The sequence below is a fragment of the Musca autumnalis genome, unplaced genomic scaffold, assembly GCF_047663935.1.
Source record: "Musca autumnalis isolate F117 unplaced genomic scaffold, ASM4766393v1 scaffold_3, whole genome shotgun sequence".
In the NCBI taxonomy this organism is placed as follows: Eukaryota; Metazoa; Arthropoda; class Insecta; order Diptera; family Muscidae; genus Musca; species Musca autumnalis.
In genome coordinates, this window is record NW_027411866.1 from 254,398,886 (window position 1) to 254,422,357 (window position 23,472).

The 23,472-nt window shown below is 36.9% G+C and overlaps 1 protein-coding gene across 6 annotated transcripts in view; it reads right to left on the reverse strand.

The window, feature by feature from the left end:
* Rip11 (Rab11 interacting protein) overlaps positions 1-23,472 on the reverse strand; it is a 61,404-nt gene that overhangs the window by 853 nt on the left and 37,079 nt on the right. Inside the window, exons 2-6 of one of the 6 annotated variants that reach the window (XR_012411829.1) lie at positions 11,863-12,007; positions 9,960-11,800; positions 9,267-9,415; positions 9,042-9,202; positions 3,606-3,772 (exon numbers count right to left, since the gene is read on the reverse strand). Coding sequence is in view for 3 of the 6 variants with exons in the window: in XM_073977960.1 (XP_073834061.1) it covers positions 9,042-9,202; positions 9,267-9,415; positions 9,948-11,800; positions 11,863-12,007 (2,308 nt within the window). In the remaining 3 variants the exon portion in view is untranslated. Of the gene's footprint in view, positions 1-3,605; positions 3,773-9,041; positions 9,203-9,266; positions 9,416-9,947; positions 11,801-11,862; positions 12,008-23,472 lie in introns of all 6 variants that reach the window. The other 5 variants (XR_012411828.1, XR_012411830.1, XM_073977961.1 and 2 more) reach the window with 5 other exon arrangements.

The window sequence follows — 23,472 nt, forward strand, 5'->3', positions numbered from 1 at the left end:
TAATATTAACATGTAGTATTTATAAAATAGCGTAATAAACAAGGGACATTTAATTTTATACAATTAAGCTGCGTGATTGATAAATGCATAACTTTTTTTTCTTGAATAGCCATTAAATATTTTTTACTGATTGGAATACAAATTCAGCTAGTACTATGATTAATATACATATTCATCTCTAAACTGATATGTTTTACAGATGAAAGAAAATATTTATTTATTATCGGTGTTCTTTTCTTAAATTATATCTTAAAATCTGAATTCTCAGAAGATTGTTTGAGTGATTTTAACCTCCTCTTGGAAAAATGCATTTTAGACCATTTTAACGATATTGGATCTGAAGTCGTTGATGAATCTACTTCAGGCATATAACTGATAAACGCCGATCGTAATTTTAAGACAGAAAATTGGCTAATATTATTCAAAATTTGAAATATGATCGTTGGAAGAATAATGCTGTGTTTCAGAACCTATTTTTTTTTTTTAATTTTTAAAATGTTTCCTACATTAATTTGTCGAAAAAAAAATCAAAACAAGTAAAAAAGTATCAGTCGGCTTTGCCGACAGAGATATACCCTCAGCCTGTGCAAATTGAAACACTTTTTACGGGGTTTCAAAATTTTGGTTAAATGAACAGACAAAAATGTTGATTAAGATTAAAGTTCAAAAATTTTGCGGAAAAGGTACTTAAAGGAATGGACCGACATAGATCATGGGGGTGCCATAGGGGTTTTTACACCCTTCGGGCTGTTTTCTCAAGAAGTATGGACTTGCCCCTGAAACAACTTTTTCCATCGCAATTAAGGCAGCGAATGTAAGTTGCTTCAACAAAAATCAAAGTGATTCAATAGCAGGTCTTAAAGTGAACTTATCCAAAGTTTTGTGTGGGAGGTACGGGATGGATTGGACAAATATAGTCCATATTCGAACCTGATCTATATCTGGTAAATATTATGAGAATGTGTAAAGTATGGATCAATCGGTCTCTCCCATCAAGAGTTATAGTGCGAAAAATTTTTCCGAACATTTTTGAACTTTTGTGGGGGAGGTACCAGAAGGACTGGACCGGTAGGGCTTATTTTCAAACTTGAACTAAGTTTGCACAAAATATTACGAAGGTCACATTTTGGACTGAATCGGCAGAGTATGGACCAAATCGGTTGCTCCCTTCAAGAGTTATCGTACGCACAAATTTTCCGAACATTTTCGAACTTTTGTGGGTGAGGTACCGGAAGGAGTGGACATATATAATCCATCTTTGAACTTGAAATAAGTTTGGACAAAATAGTACGAAAGCCAAATTTTGGACCGAATCGGCAGATCCGTTCGAGAGTTATCTTGCGTTCCAACCACTACACACGGTGTCATAGGGTTTTTGTGACTTTCAGGCTATTTTCTCAGGAAGTATGGACTTGCCCCTAATGAAACTTACAGCGTCGTATAGAGGACAGCGAACACAACTTGCGTAAACAAAAATCAGAGCGATTCGAGACCAGGTCCTAAACTGAACTTTTCCGAAATTTTGTGTGGGAGGTACCCGAAGGAGTAGAGCGATTGAGTCCATATTGGAACCTCATCTAAGTTTGGTAGAAATTACACGATGTGCTAAGTATGGACCAAATCGGTTATTCGCTTCGAGAGTTATCGTGCGCACAAATTTTCCGAACATTTTCGAACTTTTGTGGGGGAGGTACCTGAAGGAGTGGACCTATATGGCCCATCTTCGAACTTAAATCGAATCTGGACAAAATATTTCGATACCAAAAATTTGAACCGAATCGATTGATCCGTTCGAGAGTTATCGTGCGCACCAGCCTGCCAGACAGACAGACAGACGGACGGACATTGCTAGATCTACTCAAAATTGTCTGAAACGGATATCGTACAAACATACTTGGGGTCTAAAACCATTATTTCGATGAGGCACATTTTTGGTCGTATCAAAGTGTAAATACCCTCTTTAGCCTAAAAGCTGAGGGTATAAATAGTAGTTTCTTCCAGCTTCTTTAATATCGCATTATTTGTTATACCCTCAGCATTTATGCTAACGAAATAATGGTTTTAGACCCCAAGTATGTTTGGACGAAATCCGTTTCAGACAATTTTGGAGGCGATTAAGTAATGTCCGTCCGTCTGTTTGTCTGGCTGGTGTGCACGATAACTCTCAAACGGATGAACCGATTTGGTCCAAAATTTGGCATTCGTAATATTTTGTCCAAACTTAGTTTAAGTTCGAAGTTATATCGGTCCACTCCTTCCGGTACCTCCCCCACAAAACTTCGGAAAAGTTCGGAAAATTTGTGCGCACGATAACTCTTGAAGGGAGCAACCGATTTAGTCACCACGTTGCACATCCTGAAATTTCTACTAGACTTAGATGAGGTTCCAATATGGACTCAATCGGTAAACTCCTTCGAGTACCTCCCACACAAAATTTCGGAAAAGTTCAGGACCTGCTCTAGAATCGCTGTCCCATATACAACGGTACAGATTTTATCAGGGGCAAGTCCATACTCCCTGAGAAAATAGCCTGAAAGGTATAAAAACCCCATGACACCGTATGTAGTGGTTGGAGCGCAAGATAACTCTCGAACGGATCTGCCGATTTGGTCCAAAATTTGGTGTTTGTAATATTTTGTCCAAACTTAGTTTAAGATCGAAGGTAAGCCATATCAGTCCACTCCCTCAGGTAAGTCCATAAATTTTCGGAAAAAGTGTGTGCATGATATCCCTTGACGGGGGGAGTGAACGATTTGGTCGATACTTTACACATCCTAATATATCTACCAAATATATATCAGGTTCGAATATGGTCTATATTTGTCCACTCCTTCGGTACCTCCCACACAAAATTTTGGATAAGTTTACTTTAAGACCTGCTCAGGGGCAAGTCCACACTTCTTAAGTAAACAGCCCGAAAGGTTTAAAACCCCTCTATGGCACCATATGTAGTGACTGGAGAGCACGACAATTCTCGAACCAAATATTAGATGAAATCGAAATTCGAAGGTAGTGCTTGTACAAAAAATTGGAAAAAAACTCGGTAAAATGGTACGCGCGATATCTCATAAAGAGAGCAACCCGGTTGAGGGTCCGTTTGAGGATTCCTTGAAAATTTTTACCTAGTGATCCTGTTTACAGCGATATTATGTTTTTCATAGTCAAGTCCTGATATAATGGTCCAAAACCTCAGAATTATATGGCGACCAACTGAGGGGAATGACACCCAAAATGGAATATGTCGGCCCATTCCTTTAGATACCTTTCCCGCAAAACTTTTGAGCTTCTATCCAATTCCATATTTTTGTCGGTTCATACGGCGAACATTTCGAAACCCCCTTAAATATATACGTTTTTTGGGAAAAATGTGTTTCCATTCACACAGGCTGAGGGTATATCTCTGTCGGCAAAGTCGACTGATCCTTTTTTACTTGTTTAATTAAAATTGTATATTAAGTTACATAAATATCATTCACATTTGTTAATTGCCAAAAATTTTTGTCAGCGTGTTATTTACGACTTTATACAAAAATATATATAAAATATGTTAATTAAAAAAACACATAAAAAATTATTTATTATTTATATGGGGAAGGATATCTTACTTGTGCCTCATTTTTGCGATAGAGATCTTCTCAAAAATTCTCTGTTTCATGCATTGTGGAGTAGTAGTAGTGGTTGTTGTTGTAGTTGTAAGAGTATGTATTTTAAGCTTTTTTTCATTTTAGCGTTTTCTTACAAAAAATCATTCATATTGATGTAATTTTTAAAACTAAATTAAAAATTAATGTTAATTCAATAAAAAACAAAACAAAAAATTAATTTATAACAATGTTACAAATAAAGACAGCGTACAACAACAAATATGTAAATGAAATTGTTTGTGCATGATGAAAATATGAAGAAAGCTTTTGAATGGGTGCAGTCTACATGAGAAAGATGAAAGGTCAAAATTTAAATTTATGAATTTATCAATATTTCATGAGAAGCCCTATAATGAGAAGAATACCACAAACAACCGTTAAAAATTGTAGTAAGTAAGAAAAGATACCCTAAACCACTCTGTTTGAGAAAATGACTTTTGTCGTTCGAACCCTGAAGACCCAAGAGTAAGGGAACTTATGGAGATGTGAAAATGTGCCGATTAATTGAGGCTTTGAAGGTTATAGCTACCACGTAAATCAAGTTCGAAGATGGGCCATATCAGTCCACTCCTTCAGGTACCTCCCCCACAAAAGTTCAAAAATGTTCGGAAAAATTGTACCTCCCACACAAAATTTCGGAAAAGTTCAGTTTAGGGCCACCTCTCGAATCACTGTGATTTTTGTATTCACTGCCCTCCATACGACGGTACAAGTTTCATTAGGGGCAAGTCCATACTTCCTGAGAAAATAGCCTGAAAGTTGTAAAAAACCCCTATGACACCGTGTGATGTGGTTGGAGCGCAAAATAACTCTAGAACGGATCTGCCGATTCGGTCCAAAATTTGGCCTTAGTAATATTTTGTCCAAACATAGTCTAATTTTGAAAAAGCCATATCGGTCAACTTCTTCAGGTACCTCCCCCACAAAAGTTCAAAAATGTTAGGAAAATTTATTATCGTGCGATAACTCTTAAAGGAAGTGGCCGAATTGGTCCATACTTTACACATCCTAATATATCTACTAGATATAGATCAGGTTCAAATATGGACTATATTTGTGCAATCCATCCGGTACCTCCCACACAAAATTTCGGATAAGTTCACTTTAAGACCTGACATCGAATCACTTCGATTTTTTGAAGCAACTTGCATTCGCTGCCTCAATTACGATGGTAAACGTTTTTTCAGGGGCAAGTTCATACTTCTTGAGTAAACATCCCGAAGTGTGTAAAAACCCCATATGACACCATATGTAGTGGCTGAAGATCCACTTCCATAATGGTCAATGTAGATCCATTCCTTTTAGTATCTCCTCCGCAAAACTTTTGATCCCTAATCCTAATGAACATTTTTGTCGGTTCAATTTCCCAAAATTTATAAAAACTCCTAAGTACATACATACGTTTTTTGAAAAAAAAAATTGTTTCAATATATACAGGCTGAGGGTATATCTCTGTCGGCAAAGCCGACTGATACTTTTTTACTTGTTTTTTAAATAATTTTATTTAAAAAAATAGATTTTTTTTATCGGGACAACAAAATTATAATTTTGCCCTTGAATTCCTCTGCAACTACTAAACCGAATTTTTTCGTTTTTGGTTATTGACTCATTACAAATTGATTACTAACTCATTATTTTAACAAGGGCATGTCACTATAAATCAGTAGTTATTTTTTTGGTCACAAAAATAGATAAATAAGTAGTTACGACTTGAAGTAACCAGAGAGTAGCTATTTTTATCTATTTTTTAGTGGCCAAAAAATAGCTATTGATTTCTAAAAAAATATGAAAAACCGTTCAAAAAATACAAAGAAATGAATAGAAAAAAAAAACGATTCTGAAACACTGTGCGGGACCCCGATGGTAATAGGGCGAAGAGGAGTGCGCTACGCCTATAAGAACGCTCTCAGCTCTCAGGTACCAACACAATTAACCTTGAGCGATGTTGCAGATGACATCCGAACGCGAACTCACACGGAATTTCAATGGCAATGCTTAAGCAACTGGATGGACCCGGAGTTGAGCATTTGACAAGTGTGCTCAATTTATCGTTAGACTTCCATGTTGTACAAGATGCCTGAAAAGTTGGCAGGTTGGTTCGGCTACTGAAGCCAAAGGCAAGTATGCCGTATCATGCCGGTTTCTCGCCTGCCGCCAGTATCGATGAGAAACTGTTTCCTAGTTGCTTAACATCAGCATGGATACCGGAAAAGGCACAGCACCACAACCGCATTACACGCCATATCCACATATGTCAGTTGAGGACCTAACCAGAGCACGCCGTGCGACCGATCATTCATGGTTCGAGGACATACAGACGACTTCCTCCAACTTCCCTCCATGTGTTTGAAACGTTGAATAATCAGCTATATGTGTGTATGCCAGTCGTTTGTAGAATTCAAAAACAAGAGCTCGAAGACACGTAGAATGAAACAGGGAATTCCCTAAGGCGGTTTGATACCTCCGAAACTGTATAACCACTACCTTTATGAAATTCCACACTCTCCAGACGACATAAATATCTAAATCGTGCAGTACTTCCATCAGAGTAATATGAAAATATCCGCCGCTAAATCCACTGCCACACTGTCTACCACCTGAAATGATATGAGGCTCCACCTGAACATATTGGTTGATGGTATCCTCATTACGACCACTAATTACACCATGATATTGCGTGAAACGTTCGATAGCATGTTTAAATCGCCCGCGCAAGCCACAGCGTTTTGATTCTGTACCTACCTATGATTCTAGGTAGGTTTCAAGCAGCTACAACACAACAACAACAGCTTTTTGTGACAATATCGGAAATAGGAACTTTCTGACCTCTTACAAAGCCGGTCTGCGGTAAACTTTGCGACGTCAGTGTGGTATGCAAATGTTAGCGCTTCGCAGTGGAAGAATATTCCAACCTGTCAGAAGGACCATTCATCATGAGGAGACGAAGATTTTACCGGTGCATCAGCACAACATGATGTTGTCGATGGTGTTACCGGGTGTTTCCTACTTGCAGTTGTGTAATCTGGATGACAGGCTCCACTTCCCCAGGCACCTCACCAGAGATTTTAATGATCTAGAGCAGCGCCGACCATAAGAATACAAACAAAATAAATGCATGTGTGAGTGTATGTGTGAAAAAAGCAACAACCAAATGATGTTTTTCGTTTGTTTTTGTTCACGCATAGTGCATGTGAGGGAGAAAAACAAATGCAAAGACAACTCAGTGGGATCGCTGAGTATACTGTCTGATCACCCCTGATCTAGAGAGAGAGGGCCAAAGAAACGAGAGCCTAGCCGACAGCCGAGAGACCAACGAGCATATTAGGTAGGTTTAAATAGCATTCACACTGATGCAGTTGCTGTACAAAAGTACAGTGCGGATGTCGTACTACCGCCGCATCCATCGGAGTAGATGAACGCCAGCTGCGGAGACAACCACGAACGGTTCTAGCCAAATTAAGATCCGGATGTAGCCGTCTCAGTTCCTATTGACCACGAATTGAAAGCACAAGTTTGACTTTAGATTTATAATTTGCACCAGGCTAACAATCCTTTGAGTATCTCCATTACAACATTTCAAAATTTTTCGCTAGAATGGTGCACAGGATAACTCGGGAAGGGAGTAACAGATTTGGACTAAACTTTGCATATCGGTTCCCATGTCTAGGTTGAATTTAAGTTGTTCAGCATGTTGTCCTCTTGTCCCCTATTACGACGATTCATATTTTTCGTGGGAATGTCCATACTTCCTCAATTCGTATTGGGTACGAACTTGACTTTCGATTTATAATTTACTCCAGACTAACGCTCCTTCCGGTACCTACACCACAAAATTTCAACATTCGCTAGAAGAAAGTAAACGATTTGGTCTAAACTTTGCATATCGGTTTCCATGTCGCGGATTGATTTAAATTGTCCTCGCGCCCCCTATTACGACGATTCATATTTTTCGTGGGCATGTCCTTACTTTCAGAGAAAATATCCGAAATTCTCCAAAAAAATCCCAACCTGTACCAACTAAAATTACTGATGAGCACAATAACTTACAAATTGAATATACGACTTGACCTAAACTTTGTACGCCGTAGTTTTTTTCCAAATTAACATCAAGTTTCAAGAAGGTTTATATCGGCCAACAACTTCGGGTACCTCCCTCATAAAAGCTGAAACTTTTCTGTTAAATGCAGTTTAAGAACTTCTCATGGATTTTTTAGAATTTACTTCCTGTGGTCCTGTTTACAGTGATTTAATGTTATTCGTTAGCAAAGCCATGCTTCCTAACATAATAGTCCAAAAAGTTCTAAAAATCCTATGATGACTAACTAAAACGCCTGCTTGCCACGACAATCGAAAGGAATGACTGCCTGAGATACAGTTATAGACAGAGGGTATTAAAAGCCGAATCATTAATTATTACGTGTTTTGTCTAATGAGTTTCTACTTCAATCTACAGGTCTAGGAATGTGGATGCATCCACGAACTGTGACCACAAAGCCTTTCGATTTAGTTGATTATGTTTGGCTGGAAGTTGAAAAGGTTCAGTGTGTCACGAGAACCTGTACCGAGGCTAATGTTTTGCACGCTGCCGTCAATCTTTTGTCATAGGAATGGAGGTTAGGTAAGTGACGTACTTTTGATTTCATAAATGTACTCCCAGAATAATTTTTGTATAACATCATCCACTCATCTGTGTGAATGATATTCAATCCACTCTTCGTCATCACCCTGCATAAATTTACACAATATTCTCTTATATATGTATGTATCTTTCCTTATCTATTCCCACTTCTATAAAAACGCCTGAATTTTTTAAGAATAGGGATCATACTCGTATGTGAATATGAGAAATGGCCAACATTCAACATTTTAAAATTGATACATTTGTTTTTCCAGGAAAAGTAGTTAAGATTTTTGCTTTGAAGCGAGAAAGATGAGCGTTATTACAACATGCACCAGACAAAGGCAAATCTTACCTGCAACAATTTTTATATATTTCTACTTGACTTAAAATATTTAAAAGGGGGAAAACAACAAGCAGTTATAGATTTAGGGGACGATTATGGGTAGCAACTCAGCTGTAATTGCGTTGCCAGAAGAGAAAATCATACAATTAAAATGAGTGAAACCACAGAATTTTTTTTTGTCAAATTCTTTCAAAATCAGTGTTTTAATCTTCAGCTATAAATTTAATTGTAAAAAAGTATAAATTTCTATACGAAATTTAAATTTCTAATATAAACATTGCTGTGGCCAACACAACTGGAGTTGGGTTGCTATCCATAATCGACCACGTAATGCAGAATCTACTTTAAGAAAATGAAATAGTTTGGGGATATGATAGCATGCATTCTATAAATCTAAACAAAAACATTAACCCATATTCGAACAACAACTTACCTCTTGGCTGATGTGGTGCGTGAGTAGGGATTTTGTAATAATTTCGGTTGGGTCTCCATAACTCGTAAAAGTAAATTGTCTAAATAATCTTCTAATTCTTTGACACGTTGACGTTGCAGCAGGGCTTCATTTTCCATGCCATTGGCAATTAACATAAGTTCCTGTGGGAAATACGAAAATTAGCAATCATTTCAAATTTAGAGAGAGAAGAAAACAACAACGTACCTCTCTTGATTTGCCTTCGTATTTCTTGGCCAGTGCTGCTGATATCTCGGCACGTCTCTCAGCCTGTGTAGAAGACTTTTCATGACCAATAATAATGCGTTCATTTGTTTTGGGACTAGGTGTAGAAGCAGTACTTACAGATTGTTTTTCTAGATACATAAATGGAAAAAGATAAGGCAAACAATTGTTATTAGGAGTTTCTTAATTAAATTGTTAAAACTGGAAACCCATAAAGCACTTAACTATCTAAAAACCAACGTCACTACTTTAAGAATAATCATGCGTATGAGTGTTATGAATGTTTGTGTTTGTGGTGGGGTGCAGTTTTTTGTTACTTCTGTCAAATAAGAATTAAAGGACATTCTTTACAGGGTGAAGGATCGATTGGTGGTTGTTTAATATATTAATCTCATTTGAAGGAACTAGCAAAGAACGAATGCAGGACATAATACATTATGAAATACCAACAACTTAAGCATAAAAGACAAAAGAAAACATAATAAACAACAAAAATTGTTTTGTTTGGATAGACAACTGCTCCAGTGGGAATGGGAAATGTGGGGGAGAGATTATTTAGTTTTTTTGATTCTAAGTTTCTTTGTGAGGCTTTACTAACAAAAGCTTTTGGTGGTTCCACAAACACAAAATCCATTTCATCACAAACGCCGACTACTCTCTCACCTCGCTCCTCACCTCGATTATTGTTGTAGTTGTTGCTGTTGAGGTTGAATGAAGGACGTTCTTTAATCTCGGTTTTTTCCTTTTTCTTCACTTCTTCTTTTTGTTCTTTAGGCTTGGCATCGACTGTGTGTTTCTTCTCATTAGATTCTTCTGGTGTTAGCAGGCGTTTTGAGAAATTTAAAATACGTAAATCTTCTTCACGGCGTTTGGCCTCCCTACGTTTTTCCTCTTCACGTTCTTCAATTTCTTTTTGTAAAGCTTCTTCCTCTTCACGCAAGCGTTTTTCGTTGGCCTTAATTTCAGCCTCAAGTTTAGCATCTTCTTCAGCTCTTTTTTGCAAACGTATCTTTTCCTCCTCTTGCTCTTTTGCCCTGAGTTGTTCCTTTTCTTTTTCCAATGAAGCAGAACTTCTTGGTCGGGGTTTGGGTTGTGGTGGTGAGGAACGTTGCTTGACCGATGCCAAGGATTCATTTGCCAAAAAGTTATTGGTTTCCTCCTCAATATCGAATACCTTGGAACTGTGCCTTTGTTCGAATTTGGCAAATGAAGCATTGAATTTGGCAAATTCATTTTTCTCCTCCTCCGGAGAGGTTAGAGAATCTTTACGCAAAATTGCCTCATTCATGGATTCATTGGTGGCAGTAAGAAATTTGAGATCAGTTGGTTTTTTGGGTTTAACCTCCTCTTCTGGTTGTTTTTTAGGAACTTCTGGTGTTTTGGGTTTTTCGGGTAATTTTGGTGGTTCCTCTTCGGGTTCAGAATCACTGCTGGAACTGGAACTGTCACTCAATGTTTCTGGAGTGTGGGCTTCTCTTAGGGGAGGCAAAAATGATTTACTCATTGATTCATTGGCCGATGCCATCACCACTGTTTCCTCAGCCACAGTAGTTGAGGAAGACAAAGGAACAGCTACAGGTTCCCATGACCGACGTTTTAATGAATCCGAATTACCACTATCAGCACTGCGTCCATACAATTTCGATTCCCATTCGTCCAATTCGGAATTGTTGTGTTTGCCATTAATTCTGATATCACCAGCTCCACTACCACCACCACTGCCATTGACGCTGATATCCATTTGAGGTGTGCGTGGAGGTTTTGAGGGAGGCGGTAATGTACGAGCTCTAATGCTAAATTCATTTTCAATTTCTTCCAATTCCGGATCCACACTGAGGTTGTCTGATCCATCATATCGTAGATGGTGATCCTTACCTTTGCCCGTCGAACCCATAAGAGGGGAAGGATTTTTCGCAGCATAATTTGAGGCGGGTGTCTGCAAACCGCCATCACGTAAATTCAACGAACTAACCGAACTCTTTTGTGATAGTTTATCGAATTGGAATTCATCTTCGTCTTCACTGTCCACCACGCGTATACGATTTGGCGTTCCAATACTGGCGAACGAGCCGGTATAAGACATGCCATCTTCACCATCACCATCTTTGTTCTTCTTTTTACTGCCGGTGGGCAAATGTAGTTTGGAACCGAACTTTTTGGCAATTTTCTTGATACCTTTACGCTTTTCAATTTGGCCAATTGAGAGTAAACTACCACCCACCGAAGATGCCAGCTGTCCAATGGAAGACTTGTGTTTCTCTTTTTTACTCAAATCGGTTAGGGATCCCGATTTGACAGTGAATGAAATCATGGCAAACAGTTCACCACGTTCTTTGTTCTTCTTCTCTTTGCCCGGTTTACTTTCTAGTTTGTATGATCTGGTTCGTGGGCGATCATAGGGATCCATGTCGTTGAGGGGCAGCGTTACTTGACCCAGAAATTCATCGATGCCCAAACTGTTGTGATGCAGACATGTTAATACCAATTCAGCGCGGTTACCTTGATCGGGAATTTTCCTAAAACAAAAGAGATGTAAGAGATAAAATCGAAAAAAGCAAAATTTGGTGGCAGTACTTACAGTTCACATTCTTCATTCCATGTAACATTGCTTTCAGCCTTTTCCTTTATCGATGTCTGGTATTTCTCTTTGCCCATTGCTATCGTGACATAGCAGTTGTTTGTGTTGTTTTTGCCCTTGCATAGTAAACCCTTGGCAGATTGTACTGGAAAATGGAAGAAACAAAAACGAAAATTTTAATTTTTGAAGAACATTTTAAAAATTTAAAATAATATGAACCTAGTAGATCTCTGAATGTTTTGACTATTCTAAGCGCATTAGGCTCTGACGACCGACTATTGGCAGTATAACCAAACGGCTGTTCCTACAAAGAAATGTTTAGGAACCACAGCAAAAGTATGGAAAGTTTAGAGACCTAAAATATCAGCGCTGCAGCCGGTTTAGGTATCATTGGTACCATCGATCAGAGTTGTTTGACGACGTAAAAACGTCAACGTATACGTTGAAGATTTGCACATTAGAGTATACAGAATGAACTTCCTAATTCATTTTGGATTTGAAAATATTTTAGTGAGACATTGAGAGCCATACCTGTTGGGGTAGTGTAAACATTGCGCAATTTTTGTCAAAAATAAGCTACGTTATGCTTAATTAAAGAATATTGCATGACTTTGTTAATGTTACAATTTCCACCCAGGGTTGCCATGCAATGTCCATATCAATCATCAAACAAAACCAACAACAATTGGTCATGAAAAATTACAATTTTTTGTTTTACTCTGAAGGAAAATTTGCAAAATGGAAACTTGCGTGGTAAAAACGCTTATACTAATATTCTAAAGATGACAGATGATAATAAACTATTTGAATTTTAAATGAAAACAACATTAGACAAATTAGTTTTATTTCGTTTGTAAGTTGAATTTAAAGAAAGATGGAAATAGTGTGATATAAGAAAATGGTTATTACAAGGCATGTTTTTAAAACCCTATGCTGTAGTGGTTAGACTTTGTAGTGCAGTGCTATGCTCAAGGCACAAGAAGAAGTTCCGATATTATTGAGCTAATAGTAATAGGATGCACTCATTGATATGAGAGAAGATTTCCATATTCATTCGGAGATTTTTGGAAACATATGTATCTAAGTGTGTATGCCATTCAGCTACATATAGATAGTATAGGGCTGTACTCATTGATATGAGGGAAGTAAATATTATTTTATTTGAACTTTTCAGCGAAGTAATATATTTAAATAAATAACAACAATAACATCTTGGGTAATAAAATTTCAAATTAAACAAAGTTTTTTCACACCTTCTCATCCAACCTTTAACTAAACAAATTTATTATGTGATTATTTTTTTCTTATTTCGCACGATAACTTTTTTGATTTTTTAGAATTTAAATTTTTCATTCAGATTATTTGCACACTAAGTAATAAAAATATAGATAAATGGAAACGATAAGATACAACGTTCTATATTAGCACATTTATGATATAATCAGTTCTCAATTAGAGTTTATAATCAATACAAATGTTAATCTAATACATACATATGTTTTTTGTGGTTGTGAATGATTCATAATCGACGTCAGGCCACAAAGGTAGATGTTCCAATTATAAAATATTCCGTGTATCATCACTAAGTTACCATACACGGCGGTCTTTTTTGGAAATTCATCAAATCTCCTGTACATAAGGAAGTGTACGGTCGAAATCCATTAGGAATGGAATTTCCATCACAAAAAGAAAATCACCAGAAAAAACTACTGGAACTGTATAAAATTAGTTTTATATTTATACCCTCAGCATTTATGCTAACGAGGAGGGTATATACACTTTCATACGGGCAAAATGTGCCTCATCGAAATAATGGTTTTAGACCCCGAGTATATTTGGACGAAATGTGCTTTAGACAATTTGGAGTCGATTGAGCAATTTCCGTCTGTCTGTCTGTCTGTCTGCCTGGAGCGCACGATAACTCTCGAACGGATGAACCGATTCGGTTCAAATTTTGGCTTTCGTAATATTTTGCCCAAACTTAGCTTAAGTTCGAAGATAAGCTATATCGGTCCACTCCTTCAGGTACCTCCCCCACAAAAGTTCAAAAATGTTCGGAAAAATAAAAATAAATCTACCAGATATAGATCAGGTTCACATATGGACTATATTGGTCCACTCCATCCGGTACCTCCCACACAAAATTTCGGATAAGTTCACTTTAAGACCTGATATCGAATCAATTTGATTTTTGTTGAAGCAACTTGCATTCGCTGCCTCAATTACGATAGTAAAAGTTTTTTTCAGGGGCAACACCCCATAGGCACCAAATGTAGTGGCTGGATATCCATTTCCATAATGGACAATTTCGATCCATTCCTTTTAGTATCTCCTCCGCAAAACTTTTGCTCTTTAATCATAATCAACATTTTTGTCGGTTCAAACGCCCAAAATTTTTAAAACCCACTAAATACATAAGTAGTTTTGGAAAAAATTGTTTCGATATACACAGGCTGAGGGTATATCTCTTTCGGCAAAGCCGACTGATACTTTTTAACTTGTTTAGGTACCTTTCACCTCAATGAGATAATGGCCCAAAATCTCTAACAACCCTTGTCGGCACCAAGTAGAATGACCACGCGAATGAGCACACGAACACAAACCCGTCTTTGGCCCTTTAATCGTAATATTTCTTCCTGGAACATTGGAACATTGACTATATCGGTTCACTCTTTGGGGTAACTTTCACACAAAATTTTAAATTTAAAAAAGAAAATCGACATAAGGACATGGCTCGGATCGATTTGAAAATTTTTGCGGTAAGTTATCCTCAGGGCCTCTATTAAAAGTAAAATGTTTACCTTATGTCAGGCAACGATGTCGTACATACCAGGCAACGATGTCGTACATTCCCACAACATCCCCGAAGGTACAAGGGAGACTTATCAATGAGTACACGCCGATTCATATTGGCTCAATGATATGGGACCTACTTGTTATTGCCGAGTCCGAACGGCGTGTCTTACGGCACCACTTGTAGAAAAGTTTTTCATGGCTTAAATACTCAGGAAATGTCACCAGCATTACTGAGGGGGAATTTTGCCACCATTGAAAATTTGATGTTGCTTGGCCTGGGATTCGAACCGCAGACCCTCTGAGTGCAAGACGGACGTGCTGCTAACCATTGCACCACGGTGGCCCCCAAGGCAAGGATGTCAGCAGAGGCGAATTATACAGGCCTATTTCTCTCCTGTCGCCAGTAGCGAAGATTCTAGAGGCACTACACCTGCCTATGATGAGAAGAGGTACTACAACATCATACATGTCATATCCAGACATATTAATCAAGGACTGAACAGGCAGTGCGACCGAAAAGTTATGGTGGCTCTTGACCTATCGAAGGTCTTCGATACCGTCAACCATGTCAAGATTTTCGTTGGCTAATGAACTATATTTGTGGGAGTAAGTCGTTTGTGGAAATCAGATATAAGAAGTAGGCAGGCAAGGCAGATTGATACCTCCGGAACTGTTTAACATCTACCTTTCTGAAATTCCACACCCTCCAGACAGCATAGAGATCGTAATGTATGCGGATGATTGTACGATCTTGGCATCGGGACCAATTGTCGATGACAATTGATATGTTAAATACATAGAAAGCTGGCTGACTTAGTACAGTTCTTCCATCTGAGGAATATCAAAAAATGAAAAAAATATGAAGCAATTGCACAGTAGTTCAAACGTATAGTGTGAATACCGTATCCGGAAACAGGCCTATCCATCGTAGCAAAAAAAACGCTAGATGCCAAGGCAAAATATAGAAAAATAGAAGGTGCTTACACCTGGGAAGTTTTTGCGGATTTTGAAACTACAATGTTCATATATGAGAAAAATCAAAAAAAGAAAAAAAAAATCGCGATTTAAGCTGACATTTTTAGGGGAGTTTTAGGTTTTTACGATTTTGCTTAGAAACCGCAAATCGCATCAAAATGGGACTAAGGAAAATGTTGTAGCTATGAAAATTCTCTACATGATTGACTTTTATAGTGACTTCGTAGTTTTTACCGTTATTGAGATATAGAAGTTCAAATTAGGACAATGGATTGACTGTATCGCCTCTATATATTACAATGTTGTACAGAGGGCACCTTAACTGACTTTAAATGAAAACCGCTTACACCAGGGAAATTTTTTGCGGATTATGTCCATAGATGAGAAAAATCCAAAAACAAGAAAAAATCGCTGGAGGGATTTTTAAATAAATCGCGATAAAAATTCACATTTTTAGGGGTTTTTTAGGCTTTCGCGATTTTGCTTGGAAACCGCAAGACCTATCGAAATGGGGCTAAAGAAAATGTTGTAGATATGAAAATTCTCTAGAAAGAGAATTAATTCAAATATCACTCTAAAAATGACCTTCGCCTTAATAAGGAAAACAAAAAAAAAATGATTTCAGCATGAGCCAGGCTGGGATTCGAACCTGGGACTCCAACAACCAAGTGACACGGTTGCAGGCGTCTTAGCGTTCTAAGCCACCATTAACTTGTCAAAGATTCCGATGACAAATATTGATGATCAAAATCTTCTGATACAGAAGAACAAATAAAATAAAAGTGGAAAAAGCTGCCTTAGTATTTGTAATAAAGCATTGAAAAATAGGGTTACCAGCCAAGTCGGACTATAGGAAAGGTTTGGAATTAAATGACTAATGCCATGTTCAGACTAGCGGTAATTCGCTCTCTATTCGTTGTTCGACCCCAAATTACGATACAATTACTTCATTTCCCATACAAATTTTTGAGAACGAACAACGATTTTTGTACATTGTTCAATTTAAATTACTCTCAGAACGACGATAAAATATGTCCCATCTCTAACAAATGAGAGAATTTATCGAAATAAATTAATTATGACAGAAAAAAATATAAAATTTAAAATTCATTAAAAACCCAAACATTTTTGGAAAAACTGCAAAACATGAATAAAAAGTAAACAGTTTAACGACTAGTATACTTTCAAATCATAGCACATTTTGTTTTCTCTTCCATTGCAGTTGCATTTCTTGTCCATCGTTTCAAATTGCGTACAAATTTAGAAACAAAAATCAAATACCTGCCGGAATGTCTGTATACCAAAAAGATATGTTGGCAGGTCTCTCTCTCGTAAATTATTGAAATAGAAAAATTTGAAAATATACTGAAAACACCAAAATTGTGAGAAAAAATGGAAAACATGAATGAAAATAATAGAATTTAATATTAAATAGATATCTGAAAGAAGGATAAATATTTTTTCAGTTCATATAAAATAATTTTACCCGTATTTTGGTTGACACTTTCTTTAAAATCAGTGAACAAAATCATGAAAATATGAATCATGTTGCTATGAATTGTGTACCATGTCGTATGAACGGGTTAATTCGTGTACGTAATTATGAGAACGAACGACGTGATTCAAATGCTGGTATGAACATGACATAACATTAAAATAAATAAATAATTCGAATAGACAAATTTCGAATGATTTGTGATATAAATGCTAGTCTCCAAGCTTAGCCTTCGTCCACCCACTAAAAAACACCATTCAATATGCCTGATGATCGGTCTAACCACCCGTGAAACGTAGCATAGTGGTTGAATGTGTGGGACTTCGGTGGATTCCTAATTTTTCAATGTACCTATTAGGTCTAAATAGCTCAACTCGAAAGAGAATTAATTCAAATATTTCTCTAGAGGATTGTCCATTATGACTTGTTCCTAAGTTTTACCATTTTTGAGATATAGAAGTTCCCGCCACATTTTTAGGTTTTTTTTTTGTTAGGTTTTCACGATTTGCTTGAAAACGGTAGGTCTGATCGAAAAGGGACTAGAGCAAGTCTTATAGCTGTGAAAATTCTATATGAGATTGGCTTTCGTATTTTTTCCAAGGTTGTACAATTTTTGAGATATATAAGATTAAGTTGGGAAATTGCAGCCATGGCATTTATTTATAAGGAGACGATACAGTCAGTGAATTGTCCCAATTTGAAGGTCTATATCTCAATAACGCTAAAACTTACGAAAACATCGTAAAGGTCAATCTTATAGAGAATTTCCATAGCTACAACATTTTCCAAAGTACTATTTCGATACGAATTGTGGTTTCCAAACAAAATCCTGAAAACCTAAAAAACCCCTAAAAATGTCAACTTAAATCGCGATTTATTTAAAAAGCGCTCCGGCGATTTTTTTGTTTTTTGATTTTTCTCCAATATGAACATTGTAGTTTCAGAATCCGCAAAAAATTCCATTTAAATTTGTTTTAAGGGCACCGTGCCAACACATGTCCTGTATGTGCACAGCTAAACCAACTCACCTGCCCACTGATTATGTATGGACGCAGGTTGCAGAACCAGAAACCAGCTAACTGAAAACGATACACATTTCTATCGGGAAACTCTATTTCGGACAACACCATCAGGTATACCTCCCTTACAAAAGTTACAAATGTTCGCTTTAGTGTAGATTAAGGCCTGTTCGAGGATCGTTTTGAAATTTTTACCGAAGGTTCACCTTATTGCATTGTTTACAGCGACCCACTCAAAAAGTTCAAAAATTTCGATGATCCTATAAACCCTAAAAATACTACGGTGACCAAATTAAATGGCTGGGAGCCATGATAGCTATCGAAAGGAGAGATTATCATAGATCCAACCTTTTCACTTTAATCAAGTTGAAAGATGGAAACTCCATTGAGCACAGTTTTAGAATTCCTCGATGATTGTTTCGAAATTTTACATCGAAGTCCCTCCAATTCTAATTACAGCCATATAATATTCTTGTGTGCAAGTCCATGCTTTCTGATATAATGAAAAACATCCTAAAAAATCTGAAGATGACCAAATAAATGGCTGTTTGGTATAATTGTCGAAAGGAATGACTCCCAAAATTAGATCCGGTTACAAGTTGGACAACGTCGGTTCACACCTTTAGGGTTCCTACTGCGTACCAGTTCAACATTACTGAGCCATTTGTAGGCCACATATGAAATCGAGTTCAACAAACATGACTACAACAACATATTATTTTATTAGGGAAAGCCAATACTTCCTGAGTCAATACAAGTGCACCGGTATTTAGGGCCACTTCTTGAAACTCTTCCCTCAGCAAATTGAATTATATTCAGGTTTTTCTGTTTACAGACTTTGTTGTCTATTTAATAACGCTATAATTTTACTCTTCATACTACACTCGATAATAAGAGAGAACAAAAAGTACTGTCTGAAGATTTAAATAACATAAAAAATACATTTTGGTTACGCAAGTTTCCTTAAAACGTTCAAAAAATCAAAGCTGCTGTTTGATAAATGCCACCCACAATTAGCAAAAAAACTCGAGCTCATTTATAAGAAGAAATATGTACCATAAATTGCGCTTTTTAGATATCCCACGATAAAATAAAGTTCCAAAAACTAAGTATTGTATTAAAAATGTTGATGTAGAGGAGGTTAGTTCGTAGAGATGATGTGGTATGTCGTTAGCATGCTTGTTGAGAAATTCAAGGACAAAACAAGCAGAGCACACAAACTTTGAAAACTTTTGCGGAAATGTGTGAGATTAAAAGTTTAGGAAAAAACAAAATGAAATCATTGAAAGGTTCATAACCTTTACAAAGTAAAGTTTCAATTCAATGAAAGTTTGCCCACCATATGTCACGAATCGAAAAGAGCATAACAAATCAAAAGTGCCAAACGATCTGAATATTTGATCATCATCATTAACAACCATGTCAGCCGATTGCTACTCTACCCATCCATCCATCTATCGCAACAATTGCCACTTCCACAAAAATTGCTACTGCATGCCTGTCGTAAATCTCAATTGGCTTTCCAGCGAACATTTGAATTAGAAAGAAATTTGAATGAAAGCGACAAAGCAACCGATTGTATCGAATTGATGACTTCAATAAATAAAACAAAAAAAAACTGAAGAAGTTCCCCAAACACATGTGTTGAGTGTTTTATTTATCGCAGATCTTTCTCTGTCCATTTAATTCGAAGCTAAAGAAACAAAGAAATGGAAAACAATGTTATAGTTAGTCAATAATATGATGTTAGTGAAGATCACCGGGTTTGTACATATAAACCGCGAACTACACGAGCTACTATACGGGGACAATAAAACGTAAAAAACTACAAAGTTTAGGTGGGATAGGTCATGTTGTGCGAATGAAAGTGTTTCAGCTGAGAATTCGTTAAATACGAAGGATTTTGCAGAGACGACAATGTCTCTATGTTACAAACATTTGAACTAGAAGTAGAGTTGTACAATCTAGTTCATTTGAAAGATCTAGTTCAATTGCTCAGCTCTTTAAACTGAACTAGGTCAGTAATCTAGTTCATAGTTCACTATCCAGTTCAATCATTCGGATAAAAATCGTTCTCCGCCTCTTAATCGGTCGTTTGATGAAAACGCATACATACATAAACCAAATACAAACAAACAAAAGACTAATATAATTTAACTACTCCATAACAAAAACATTATATTTACATAGTTTTATTGCATTCTTAAAGAAAGATTAATTAATTTTAGAAAAAAAAAACTTCTTTCATTTAGGTGGCTGGCAAAAAATCTTATGTTGTGTGTGTAGACATTGTCATTGTGAAAAAGCTTTGTGCGTGTGTGTTTCTTTTTTATGTTTTTCCTTTTTTTCTATCCAAAACAAACTGATCACATTACGAAGGCATCCCTTAACATAGACGACGCCGTCACTTTATGTATTTGTGAACGACATGTTGAACTAGATTGTGAATCGTTCGTTGATCGTACGGTCACCGACTGATTATAGTTCAGTGAACTATAATGAACTATATCGACTGATCTAGTTCATACGCTCTTTTCAATGAATCGTTCAATTGAACTAGTTCGTTCATGAACTATACAACTCTAACTAGAAGTGGGCGCGTGTCGTGCCGTTAGTATTGCGTGTTCATGCCTTCTCGGAATTCGCCGCGTTTGTCCGTGAATGTGTATAAAAATTTTGTTCCATGTTCGTGCCTAATTTAGGCACGCGCCCATCTCTAATTTAAAACTTATTAAACCTGCTGTAGGGTATTTGAAAAATAATAAAGTACAAAATCAAAACAAATTCGCAAAGACTTTTGCACCACAATTACCAAAGACAAAATGTACAAAATACACGACACAATTTCAAATACAACAAAAATAAAAAAAATTGCAAAACACAACAAAACGGAAAAAAAGAAGCAAGACATTTGATGCTATGACGATCAATCAATTGCAAAGAACCGGCACTGTGCCACTTTACATGTCTCGAGCAACACAAAACAGAAGAAAACAAATTGTTACCTTATAGAAAACAACAAAACTTGGTCGAGAAATAGCAGCAACAATAGCAACAAAAAATAAGAAAGCCACCATAAAGTAATCAGAAATCAAAACACAATGGAAAGTAACAAAAGTGTTTACTTATTATACGAGTATGTAGGTAGGTAGGAGCTACATATATGAATGTATAAATTTAAACAACTTTGACGCTAACGTTAGGTGATTTTGACGTCGAAAGTTACTGCCTCACTGCCTAGCTTGCTGCTGCTATATGACGAGGCGATTGTCGAATGGTGTGAATAATAATTTGTTTATTTTAAAATCTCCGATAAACCCGTGCTAGAGATAAGAACGATAAATGCCTTTTGGTTCGTTTGTGTATTGAATGAATAGCAAACTAAATGTCCGAATAAACGATTGACGACTGACTGGTCGAGGTGTAAAGGGAATTTCAAAATCAATTATAATTGATAGGGAAAAAAATACTCAATGCATTACAAAGGTATTTCATGTCTAAGTACTTCTGTAGCAAAGGTTAAGCTCAGTTGGCCTATTTATGAATTGTTGTGGTTATGTATATGTGGTAAATAATAAACGTCAAAAATAAAAATAACTTATAATTTAAATAATCTATAATTTAATAATAATTAAATAATTTATAATTAATTTAATAGTACAATACTTTATCAAAACTTGCAATATCCTCAAACCAAAAGTGTATGTTAATGAATTCAATGTTGGACTTAAATGTCGTATTAACATATCCATTATTTGTAGGTGAAAATATGTTTTGGAAGTTTCCAGCGCACAGTGGTTCAGAATGGTGTGGAATCATAAACAGTGAGCCTAATTATTCCATTGACAGGCCCAACACAGTCTACACACTAACGACAGGCAAGGATGCCAGCAGTAGCATAGATTTTAGGGGCACTACTCTTTCCCATGATGAGGTTCATCATATCAGCCGATGACTGAACCAGATAAGTTCATGCGACCGGACAGTCATCGTCGCTCTTGGTATATCGAAGGCCATGCCAAGCTGTTCGAAGACATAGAGAAGACTTCCCTCCGGTCGAGTTAGGAACGTTGAATAATCAACTAACTATTGTGTGGCGCCAGTCGTTTGTACGAAGCATAAATAAGAAGTCTATTACCCGCAGAGTGCAAAAAGGAGTTCCCCAAGCCGAGGTGACATCTCCGGAAATCTTTAACATCCACCTTTCCGTAATTCCCCACTATCCAGACGGCATGCGAATGATTGTACGATCTTGGTCTCGGTTGTGATAGGTTAAATACACTGTGAATACAAATTTTTGGGGCAGAGATAATTCCTTTTGGAGATGAAAGCCCTTGGTGAGCATATTAAGAATCCCAAAGGACAGATCCGACGTGAGTCGAACTTCCGCGTTATGGCGTGATGAAGTTTTTGCTAGAGACCCTGTAATGCATCAGGAGTTAGCGTTATATCTTTTTTCACTGTTGCTTTAGCTTATTTTTGAGATGAGATGTCTGCAGTCAAATCGAATGAGGATTATGTTCGTAGAGCACTTCGACCTTTTAACTCGCTTCCTTCAATGTTCTTTTCGTCCTTTGTTTTAAGAGCCGCTATAAAAGTATGTACCACAAGATGACGTTTTTCAGCTTCAAAATGTTCTGCAAAAATGTCGCTCAGAAAATTTTATGTACGGCTCTCATAGACAATTAATATATTTTGTAGGGTTTCCGTGGTCGTTTTGTGCATTTACCTGTTTTTGTTCAGAAAAAGACAACATTTTGTTTTTTGTGTATTCGTTACAGAACTTACAAAAACACAAAACGCAGTTTTTATACCCTCAGCATTTATGCTAACGAGGGTATGTTATATACACTTTCATACGGGCAAAATGTGCCTCATCGAAATAATGGTTTTAGACCCCAAGTATGTTTGGACGAAATGTGTTTCAGACAATTTGGAGTCTATTGAGCAATGTCCGTCCCTCTGTATGTCTGTCTGTCTGGCTGGCTGTAGCGCACGATAACTCTCGAACGGATCAATCGATTCGATCCAAAATTTGGCTTTCGTAATATTTTGTTCAAACTTAGTTAAAGTTCGAAGATGGGTTATATCGGTCCACTCCTTCCGGTACCTCCCCCACAAAAGTTCGAAAATGTTTGGAAATTTGTACGTACGATAACTCTTGAAGGGAGTAACCGATTTGGTCTATACTTTCGGAAAAATTGATCTTACGGAAACTATTGATGGGAGTGTCAGATTTGGTCCATACTTTACACATCCTAAAATATCTACCAGATATACATAGGACAGGTTCGAATATGGACTATTTTTGTCCACTACGTCGTG